This window comes from Gobio gobio (genome assembly GCF_949357685.1).
Source record: "Gobio gobio genome assembly, chromosome: 19".
NCBI lineage: Eukaryota > Metazoa > Chordata > Actinopteri > Cypriniformes > Gobionidae > Gobio > Gobio gobio.
Genome location: NC_137112.1, coordinates 48,220,465 through 48,233,023, shown reverse-complemented (window position 1 = coordinate 48,233,023; position 12,559 = coordinate 48,220,465). Strand labels below are relative to the sequence as shown.

The 12,559-nt window shown below is 38.6% G+C and overlaps 1 protein-coding gene across 1 annotated transcript; it reads left to right on the top strand.

The window, feature by feature from the left end:
• Positions 1-5,770: 5,770 nt before the first annotated feature.
• Positions 5,771-9,447, top strand: LOC307143650 (uncharacterized protein; the record flags this gene model as incomplete). The annotated part of the gene is made up of 2 exons (XM_079845378.1): positions 5,771-5,927; positions 7,403-9,447. The coding sequence occupies 2 exons, from the start codon at positions 5,771-5,773 to the stop codon at positions 8,350-8,352; spliced, it is 1,107 nt and encodes a 368-aa protein (XP_079701504.1). The 3' UTR covers positions 8,353-9,447.
• Positions 9,448-12,559: the final 3,112 nt, after the last annotated feature.

Genomic DNA, 12,559 nt, shown 5'->3' with positions numbered 1-12,559 from the left:
TAAAATAATACATGATTGATTAACTTATCCTAACATTTTTCTTTAACATTCTCTTTCTAACATTTTTCAATGTACATTTATGAAATGCACTTTCTGTGAAGCTGCTTTGAAACAATGTGTATTGTGAAAAGCGCTATACAAATAAATTTGAATTGAATTAAATTGAACATCAATAACTCACTATCTATTTACAACCTCATTTACATTTACACTTCAGCCTAAGCTAACCCTGTACAATCAACCTTTTAAAATTGCTACAGTCAATTCTTACTAAACATTAACATAATCAGTGCTGACATAGTTGGTTTTCTAATAATACCTTTTTAACATTTTGAGAGAAGTCCCTCAGGTCAGAGGTTAATTTTAGACTATCTGGAAGCTTGTTCCATTCTTTAACAGCTTTGAATGAGAAGGCTGTCTGTGCAAAGGCAGAGCATCTTTTAGGTAATCTACAGTCATGTCGACTAGATGTCCTGGTAGTCTGTTCTGAGCAGAGCTGTACAAATCGCCTCAGTGGTGGAGGTGCGTTATTAATAAGAATCTTAAAAATTAACCTAACATTTGAGTATACAATTAGATTTTCAAAATTTAATATATTTAACCGCCTAAAAATTTGGCAATGGTGATGTCTTAATGTTTTTTTATCTAATACTTTTACAGCCTGATTATAAAGTGATTTTAATGGTTTTAATGTTATTTGACTTGTTTGAGACCAACAGGAGTATTTAAATGTTAAATAAAACAAAAAAAATTTATGCATAATCTACCTTTATATTTAATTGACCAATGTCTTGCTGCTGACCTTTGATGATGAAAATTACTAGATTTTTTGTTTTTATTGGTAAAACTTTTTTCTCCTGCATCCCATTCCTCCATTATCCAGAGCTGCGCCCTCTAGTGTTCATGCGGGAATCTGCATTTTTACCTCAGCCTGGGGCTTAATATTTACATTTTGGTATGAAGAGGTCTTTACATTTGCACAAAAATATTACTTTTTTGTTATAAACAAAAACAAAAACAAGCCCAAGTAAGAAAAAGTAACGCACAAGTAATGCAACACTTTCCTTAAAAAGTAACTAAGTAACTCAATTAGTTACTTTTTAAGGGAGTAACGTAATATTGTAATGCATTACTTTTCAAAGTAACTTTCCCCAACACTGGTCATAGGTCCACCATCTGATCTGGATCCGGCTGACTGCAGTAAACCTTGGGATAAAACAGAAAGACTAAAATTAGAGTTGATGCCATTCTTCTGATGATGCAACTCTGAAACATTCGTTTCTGATCATTTCCTTTCTTTAGCATCTTAGTTGATTGTCATTCTCTTAAGTGAACAAAAGATGGCAGCACGCGCACATCTGCTCCAGTCCAGGGTTTTTAAACGAGCGTGTGGATCCACAAACATCCGTCAATGTTCCTGCTCCCGCTGTCAGTCAAACACAGCTCACTGAAGCGTGAAGTGAGCCATCAGAGGCACGAGATACGCATGCACACATCTGCACACTTGTGTTTGAAGAGGAAGCAGATGGACTGGTTTCTGTGAGATCTAGCCAAACATTGACACTCCCTCTGCACAGACACGTGCGTTTGAGTCCAGGTGAGACCAGAAAACAGCTCCAATGTTTAGACACGTCCCACTGGGGGAGGGCAGAGATAAATGCGCACACACACTCTTTGAAAAGCACACAAAGAATGACTGACTGCTGAAGTGTTCAGGTAGGGATCAGTGTCTCCTGGCCGCCTTGACTAATGTTCAGCTTCCCTTGGAGTCTGTGGATCTGAAGCACCTCAGATGTCAGAGACTTTGCTGCATAATTTCATCTGTGGTTTCTGGTGAGTGAGGCAATCAGCTGGACTGGCCCTGGAATTATGGCATTGCTGCATGCAATTAACCAAATGCTGTTGATTTGACTTCATTATTTAGATATGCTTGTTTTTATACTGTTATTTACACACACACACACACACGCACACACACACACACACACACACACACACACACACACACACACACACACACACACACACACACACTTTTGAATACTCCACAATAAGACCAGTCCAGTGCAATATATCAGGAAAACTAATTTGATTTCATATTTTCTTATTTCTTGGGCTTCTAACTTTCCTTGTATAACACTGACTTTTCTGCCATGGTACGTGCGCACAATTAGACAAAACATTAAGTAGTCCTTGGACACATTCTCACACACACACACACACACACACACACACACACACACACACACACACACACACACACACACACACACACACACACACACACACACACACACACACACACAGACAACCCAGACCAAACATTAAGGCGATACACATACACACATTTTACGCACATACATGTTTATTTATTAGGGATGAAACGCTATGGAAATTTCACATCACGATTATAGTGACCCAAATTATCACGGTTATCAATATTATCACTGTTTTGTTCAAATGAGATGAAAGTGTTCAAAAAGAACAGATGCACAATAAACAAACAACAAATAAATCAGCAGCTCTATGCACTTTTTTAAGCTTGATTCTATTCTGTGGGATTTCCTTCCTTATAATGGCCGTCGTCAATAGCAACGCATAAATAATAATAATTTGTTGTAAATATAATCTCTAATATTATCTCTGTAAATATATTCTCAAGCAATGTTCTCATCAGTGTTCAGCAATGATGCATTTAAATCTAGCATATTTTGTGTAAGAGCCCAAACAGTTTCCTAGTGAAATAATGCATATCCATATTTCCATATGATTTGACAGTTTATTTTATTAAATATCAAAATGTGCGCATCATACCTGACACCTAGATGATCACTTTACAGTCAGTTTTATGACCGTCATTCCCTTCAAATGCTATTGAAGTTTGAAACGTGTATAACGTTACCAATGTTGTACTTAAGAGACGGTCCCTAAATTCGCCAACTTTATGCCATATCAGATGCGTTATGGTTCTGCTGTGTTTGTTTGAAAAAAATTTCGCTGCTGAAATGGAACAAAAACAGTCGATCACTGTATGATGAGTGAATCTCCTGCGTACATTGCACGTTTATCTCTGCTTTGAGAGCAGATCTCAGTGAGAGCGGCGCGCGCTCTGAACAAAACTCCGGCTAATCTGAACGCCTCTGATTATGAGACATCGCTTTCATAAACTCAATAGAAACACGTGTGAGTAGGGATGAAACGATTACCGGTTTCACGATAAACCACGATAAAATTTAGTGACGGTTAATAATACCGTATAAAATTTAATTATCATTAAAACCGCGTGCGATTATCACGATTGTGAAAACTCGTGGTAAATCTTGTCCAGTCAGTCTGTTTAGCGCTGTTTTCTGAATAAGGAGAAATGGCAGAAGGCAGTGACAGCACTCTGGAGATTGTTCAGCCTCTAAAAGGATCAAATCTGAGGCGTGGTCATATTTTGGCTTTTACAAAAGTCCTGAGGGAAACTTAATCTAAGATGGTCACCCTGTCTGCAGAACATGCCAGAAGAAAGTCACTGTAATGGGGAAAACACTTCAAAACTACGAACGCAAGGCAAGTGGACTTTGACCTTACCAAAACTACGTCTGGGAAATAATAACGTGACGCGAACGAACAAATTCAGTCAAGACTAGGGCGACATTTAAGGGATAATCAGGGCTTGACATTAACAACCGCCATTTGCAGGTGTAACATTATCTCGGCAGCACACTATTGCCACTCTGGCGGTTGAACTTATTATAGTCATCTCAAAAGCCATCTGTTATAATCGCGTTGCGCATTATAACCACTCACACGTGTTTCTATTGAGTTTATGAATGCGATATCTAATAATCAGAGGCGTTCAGATTAGCCGGAGTTTTGTTCAGAGCGCGCGCCGCTCACTCGCTGAAATCTACACTCAAAGCAGAGATAAACGTGCGATGTACGCAAGAGATTCACTCATCATACAGTGGTTGACCGTTTTTGTTCTATTTCAGCAGCGAAAATAGTTTTAAAAAACACAGCAGAACCACAGCGCGTCCATCAGCGCATCTGATATGACTGGCATAACGCTGGTGAATTTAGGGACCGTCTCTAAAGTTACACACAACATTGGTAACGTTATACACGTTTCAAACTTAAAACTGACTGTAAAGTGATCATCTAGGTGTCAGGTATGATACACACATTTTGATATTTAATCAAATAAACTGTCAAATCATATGGAAATATGGATATGCATTATTTCACTAGGATACTGTTTGGGCTCTTACAAAAAATATGCTAGATTTAAATGCATCATTGCTGAACACTGATGAGAATATTGCTTGAGAATATATTTACAGATATAATATTAGAGATTATATTTGCGACAAATTATTATTATTTATGCATTATGCGTTGCTATTGACGACGGCCATTATAAGAAAGGAAATCCCACAGAATAGAATCTAGCTTAAAAAAGTGCATAGAGCTGCTGATTTATTTGTTGTTTGTTGATTTTCAAATATAAAACTTGTTGAAATGTTTTAAGTGTGTGCATCTGTTCTTTTTGAACACTTTCATCTAATTTGAAGAAAACCATGATAATATTGATAACCGTGATAATTTGGGTCACTATAATCGTGATGTGAAATTTCCATACCGTTTCATCCCTACGTGTGAGTGGTTATAATGCGCAACGCGATTATAACAGATGGCTTTTGAGAAGACTATAATAAGTTCAACTGCCAAAGTGGCTAGTGTGCAGCCGAAATAACGCTACACCAGCAAATGGCGGTTGTTAAAGCTACACTGTGTGATATTTTCCCCCATCTAGTGGTGAAAAGGTATATGACCATCCAGTGAATATTAGTTTCTGTTCCTCTCAATTCCGATTTCGTTTTAACTCCTACGGTGGCTGATTTAGTCCAAGATTAACATGGCTTCCAGTTCGACCTCGTCCACATTGGACACGCTGCCATCGAGTGTTAAAACGCCAAAGGCGAAGCTTGAATTTACGGGTATGTCCCTCTTTGGCTAATGTACTTTCAAGATGGAGGGGCAACATGGCGACCCGCATTCGAACCCTCACCCGTATGTATTTTCAATGGCATATTATAAACTTACGAGAATACTTTATTACGTGAAAGAAGTAAATATACACTAATAAGCACATATATTTTTGAAAGAACTAAGTGTTTTTAGCTAAGAATAAACTAAAAAAGTTACACAGTGTAGCTTTAATGTCAAGCCCTGATTATTATCCCGTAAACGTCAGCCTAGTCTTGTCTGAATTTGTTCGTTCGCTTCACGTTATTATTTCCCAGACGTAGTTTTGGTATTGACTAAATTTTATCGTGGTTTATCGTGAAACCGGTAATCGTTTCATCCCTAATACCTATTAATATGACCTTTCTTCCTTAGAAGACGACGACAGGGACTCGTGTTTATTCAGAACTCTCAGATACAAACAAAATAAACTCGCGCTCACAACAACTCGGTACAATAAAACCATATAATCCGCCATATAATCTAACACTCAATTCAAATGCAAAGATGTCAGCCAATCACAACAGTGGGCGTTTCCACTGAAGTCTCACATCAGACACGCCCCTTGAAACAGAGCATTCAAGCCAGAGGGCAAACAGCAGTATAGAAAAAATGCCTTTTATTTCTAAATCATGACTTTTTTAATGTAAAAATCATACTAACAATATAAGTACACCTCAGGAAACATTATAAAATAATACAAAAATCCATGCCATGGGACCTTTAATGAAACTGTATTTGAATGTCTGTCATTAAGATGAAGATGGAGGGTGTTCTGGACGCTGCGCTCCGCCTGTGTGTGTGTAGACTGATGAGTGGTGTGCTGTTGTGTCCGTCTGTAGTCACACACACCATCACTGCGGTCAGTCTCTGCTGCTGCTGCCTGCTGTTATTCACTGACCTCGCCGTCACACGTAAGCAGAAACACACACTCTCATTTTTCTTTAATTCACCAGTTTAATATGGAAGTTTGTGTCCGCCACAGAATAAAACATTAAAAAAGATAATTGCAACTTTATATCACACAATTCTGACTTTACATCACACAACTCTGACTTTACATCACGCAACTCTGACTTTACACCACACAACTCTGACTTTACACCACACAACTCTGACTTTACACCACACAAAACTTGGACTTTACATCACACAACTCTGACTTTACACCACACAACTCTGACTTTACACCACACAACTCTGACTTTACACCACACAACTCTGACTTTACACCACACAACTCTGACTTTACACCACACAACTCTGACTTTACACCACACAACTCTGACTTTACACCACACAACTCTGACTTTACACCACACAACTCTGACTTTACATCACACAACTCTGACTTTACACCACACAACTCTGACATTACACCACACAACTCTGACTTTACACCACACAACTCTGACTTTACATTACATCACACACAACTCTGACTTTACATCACACAACTCTGACTTTACACCACACAACTCTGACTTTACATCACACAACTCTGACTTTACATCACACAACTCTGACTTTACACCACACAAAACTTGGACTTTACACCACACAACTCTGACTTTACACCACACAAAACTTGGACTTTACACCACACAACTCTGACTTTACATCACACAACTCTGACTTTACACCACACAACTCTGACTTTACATCACACAACTCTGACTTTACACCACACAACTCTGACTTTACACCACACAACTCTGACTTTCTTTACACCACACAACTCTGACTTTACACCACACAACTCTGACTTTACACCACACAACACAACTCTGACTTTACACCACACAACTCTGACTTTACACCACACAACTCTGACTTTACACCACACAACTCTGACTTTACACCACACAACTCTGACTTTACACCACACAACTCTGACTTTACACCACACAACTCTGACTTTACATCACACAACTCTGACTTTACCTTCACACACAACTCTGACTTTACACCACACAACTCTGACTTTCTTTACACCACACAACTCTGACTTTACACCACACAACTCTGACTTTCTTTACACCACACAACTCTGACTTTACACCACACAACTCTGACTTTACACCACACAACTCTGACTTTCTTTACACCACACAACTCTGACTTTACACCACACAACTCTGACTTTACATCACACAACTCTGACTTTACACCACACAACTCTGACTTTACACCACACTTTACACCACACAAAACTCTGACTTTACACCACACAACTCTGACTTTATCACACAACTGACTTAATATCTGGCAATTCCGACTTTTTCTCAGAATTGTGAGAAAAAAAAGTCAGAATGACCTTTTTTTATTTTTCCGATTCTGTGTCGGAAACAAGCTTCCATAGTTTAACGCCTCTGTTCTGTTCCTCCAGTGTTTCTGCTCTACGTCTGGCTCATGGAGTCCTGGTTCACTCCTTTTAACGTTTCCTCGGATGTCATCGCCCTTCGATTCCTGCTCTTCCTCTGCCAGGCCTATGGAGTCGTGCTGCTGCTGACTCCGCCTCTGATTGCTGTGGAGTTGTTGGTAAATCTGCTGCGTCCTCAAGACGGGCAAACCAAGGGACGTCTTGAGGATTCACAAAATGCGAGTGAATCCGATTGTCTCTTTCGGACTATCGGCTGTCTGGGATCTCTTCTAGTGTGGATTGTGAGCGGAATCTACAGCAGCCATGACTGGACACTGGAGCTGCTCTCTGTGGAAGCCTGTTTGAATAGAGGCGGATGGCTTGTGACATGCATTGCCAACATGGATGAGCTATCCTGGGCTCTTCCTGCAATGGTGGTCCTGTTGAGTTTGACAGGGAGTTTGGGTCGGCTCAGGTCCCGAAGTCAAACCGACACAGAAAAGGACTACACTCTCCTCGGGCAATTGCATACGTCACAAAGTCTGACTGACTCCGAAAAAACACCCCACAAAAACGTTCCCAGGACAGGGTGTGTTTACAGTGAGCAACGATTGTCCTGTCCTGGGAACGAAGTCCTGTGCTCTCACCAAACCAGTTTGGCAGACCATTATACCCAGAAACCAGAGCAATCAGCGTTTGCACCGTCTGAACCCGAGGTCCCATCATCAGGGCAGTGTGTGTGTTACAGGTCTCAAGACGAGCGCTGCTGGCTTCCTGAAAGGGAAAGTCCCTGCTTGTGGCCAGAAGCGTTCACTGGGCTGGTGTGCATGGTTCTAGTTTGCGTTTTTCCCACAGTCATCAGCTGTAATATTCTCCTAATCTTTAACCTGGAGAACTTGGTGGCGAACAGCTTGAAACTGATCTCATTCGGTCAACAGACGCCTGGATCTGTGAAAAATGTGATTGCAAATGCATGAACTCTCCAAAAGACTTTATATCTCACAACTCTGACTTTATATCTCACAAAACTCTGACTTTATATCTCACAACTCTGACTTTATATCTCACAACTCTGACTTTATATCTCACAACTCTGACTTTATATCACACAACTCTGACTTTATATCACACAACTCTGACTTTATATCTCACAACTCTGACTTTATATCACACAACTCTGACTTTATATCTCACAACTCTGACTTTATATCTCACAACTCTGACTTTATATCTCACAATTCTGACTTTACATCACTCAATTCTGACTTTGTCACACAATTCTGACTTTATATCTCACAACTCTGACTTTACATCACTCAATTCTGACTTTATATCTCACAACTCTGACTTTACATCACTCAATTCTGACTTTATATCACTCAATTCTGACTTTATATCTCACAACTCTGACTTTATATCACACAACTCTGACTTTATATCTCACAATTCTGACTTTACATCTCACAACTCTGACTTTATATCTCACAACTCTGACTTTACATCTCACAACTCTGACTTTATATCTCACAACTCTGACTTTATATCACTCAATTCTGACTTTATATCTCACAACTCTGACTTTATCCCCCAGTTTCACAGACAAGGCTTAAGCTAGTCCTAGACTAAAATGCATTTTTGAGTTGTGTTAACTGAAAGAAACTTGTACTGATGTATCTTAAAATATGTCAGTGCCATTGTTTTGTCTTAAGATACACACCAGTAATGTTTTTTTTTAGGGCACATTTATAAAAGTTACTTAAATGTACTAATTGAACTAATGCCTAATCCTAGTTTAGCCTAAGCCCTGTTTGTGAAACCGGGCCTATATCACACAACTCTGACTTTATATCACACAACTCTGACTTTTAATTCTGACTTTATATCTCACAATTCTGACTTTACATCACACAACTCTGACTTTGCAAAAGGAGATGTCCGACCTGTCAGTGTCCTTGCAAATGCATTTGATGGATCGTCTATGCACAGAAAATTACATGAAGGCAGCAGAAACAGATGTGTTAGGAATTCATGAGTTTATGAGGTGTAAATAAACTGTTCATTTTGAGAGCACCAGCTGGTTTCATATGAGATGGTTACGTTATTTTTAAACCTAAAACCGGTTTATGGTTCCCTAAAAAAAGGAATAGGGCCCGAGGGGAGCTGTGCTTCACAGAACAATAGTGACATATGAGCAGTGGCATTTAGAGTTAACATAAAAAAATCGAAATGTGCAATAAAGTATTTATGCGTACAGACGAGCTTGGAGGCACTGGTAATTTGTCATGAGCACATTCATCAAACTCTGAAGTTCCCCGCAAACTTGGCGTAGAGTTTGAATCGGGCGCTTTCATGACCGAACAAGTAATAATAAGAACAGTTGAAGGGAAAAGCAAAGCTCTTGGATGGGCTTGCAGCTTGTGAAGTGCACATTTCAACACCAGAGGTCTCCCTGCGCTGCCTTGAGGAAATCTGCTTTTGTTAAATGGGCCAATCTTTCCTCTTCTGCCCTTCTGTAGCTCTAGTGGAGCTCTTTGGAAAAGCACCAGAGGGCAAACACTACATCTGACGGCATCAGAAGTGCTCAGACTTGCAGAGACACATGCAGGTGAATCTCTGTAAACACAGGAGAGCAAACAACTCTGATCATTGAGTGCTGGGGGACAATACATGCATTAGAAACAGAGTCATTCTACTGTTATAGTATTCATATTTAAGTATAAGTATTTTCAGATTTAATTGTAATTTGTTTTAGTAACTTGTGCTTTTGAATTCTATTATATATTAAAGTCTATTTCTATTATATAAATGAATAATTTTCATTTTGTTCAAATATTTTTAATATTTTCTTTTATTAGTTTTAGTTATTAATAAAAACACATTGGTATTAGTTTACTGAAAATAAAACTAAACAATTATTTCTTACTTGAAAAACATAATCAAAACTGAAATGCATAACAATATTAAAATAATATAAATATAATATTAAAATATTAAATAAAAAAATAAAAATAATTTATATATGTATATACAGTGAGGAATATAATATTTGAACACCTGCTATTTTGCAAGTTCTCCCACTTAGAAATCATGGAGGGTCTGAAATTGTCATCGTAGGGTCATGTCCACTGTGAGAGACATAATCAAAAAAAAAATAATCCAGAAATCACAATGTATGATTTTTTAACTATTTATTGGTATGATACAGCTGCAAATAAGTATTTGAACACCTGAGAAAATCAATGTTAATATTTGGTACAGTAGCCTTTGTTTGCAATCACAGAGGTCAAACGTTTCCTGTAGTTTTCAGCAGGTTTGCGCTGCAGGATTCTGGCCCACTCCTCCACACAGACCTTCTCTAGATCAGGGTTTGAGCTCCTCCAAAGATTCTCTATTGGGTTTAGGTCTGGAGACTGGCTAGGCCACGCCAGAACCTTGATCTGCTTCTTACAGAGCCACTCCTTGGTTCTCCTGGCTGTGCTTCGGGTCATTGACCCAGCCTCGACCCATCTTCAATGCTCTAACTGAGGGAAGGAGGTTGCACCCCCACAGCATGATGCTGCCACCCCCATGCTTCACAGTAGGGATGGTGTTCTTGGGATGGTACTCATCATTCTTCTTCCTCCAAACACGTTTAGTGGAATTATGACCAAAAAGTTCTATTTTGGTCTCATCTGACCACATGACTTTCTCCCATGACTCCTCTGGATCATCCAAATGGTCATTGGCAAACTTAAGACGGGCCTGGACATGTGCTGGTTTAAGCAGGGGAACCTTCCGTGCCATGCATGATTTCAAACCATGACCTGTCTTAGTGTATTACCAACAGTAACCTTGCAAACGGTGGTCCCAGTCATTGAGCAGCTCCTCCGTGTAGTTCTGGGCTGATTTCTCCCCTTTCTTAGGATCATTGAGACCCCACGAGGTGAGATCTTGCATGGAGCCCCAGTCCGAGGGAGATTGACAGTCATGTTTAGCTTCTTCTATTTTCTAATGATTGCTCCAACAGTGGAGCTTTTTTCCCCAAGCTGCTTGGCAATTTCCCCGTAGCCCTTTCCAGCCTTGTGGAGGTGGACAATTGTGTCTCTAGTGTGTTTGGACAGCTCTTTGGTCTTGGCCATGTTATTAGTTGGATTCTTACTGATTGTATGGTGTCTTTATGCAGCTAACGACCTCAAACAGGTGCATCTAATTTAGGATAATAAATGGAGTGGAGGTGGACATTTTAAAGGCAGACTAACAGGTCTTTGAGGGTCAGAATTCTAGCTGATAGACAGGTGTTCAAATACTTATTTGCAGCTGTATCATACCAATAAATAGTTAAAAAATCATACATTGTGATTTCTGGATTATTTTTTTTAGATTATGTCTCTCACAGTGGACATGACCCTACGATGACAATTTCAGACCCTCCATGATTTCTAAGTGGGAGAACTTGCAAAATAGCAGTGTGTTCAAATACTTATATTCCTCACTGTATATGTATATATGTACACACACACACACACTTATTATCTTAAACTATAAAAACATTAAAAAAATATATATTTAAATAAACTAACTGCAAAAAAATATTTAATAAAACAAATGATTACATAATTTAAAAAATTTATATAATAATTTTTTCACCTAATTGCCAAGGCACCATTTCTTATTTTAATGTTTATTTCAAAGTGACAAAAAATGTCTAAAACTATATAAAAATACATTTTTATTTTGCTTGAAATAATAACTAATATAATTAATATCATATATTATAATATAATATAACAAATTATTTTATTTCAGCTAGTTGCCAAGATGGCATTACTTATATTTATTTGGTTTAACGATGTGCTGATGTGACAAACTAAACCTGAAAATTAAAATCAATAAACTATATAACAAGCATACTAAAAAACAAAATGCTTATGCTACGTCTGACGAGCGTAAGAGTAGCGTTCAAAATGCTTACACTACGTTCAAAATGCTTATGCTATGTCTGACGAGCGTAAGAGTAGCGTTCAAAATGCGTATGCTTCGTCTGACGAGCGTAAGAGTAACGTTCAAAATGCTTATGCTATGTCTGACGAGCGTAAGAGTAACGTTCAAAATGCTTATGCTATGTCTGACGAGCGTAAGAGTAACGTTCAAAATGCTTATGCTACGTTCAAAATGCTTATGCTACGTTCAAAATGCTTATGCTAC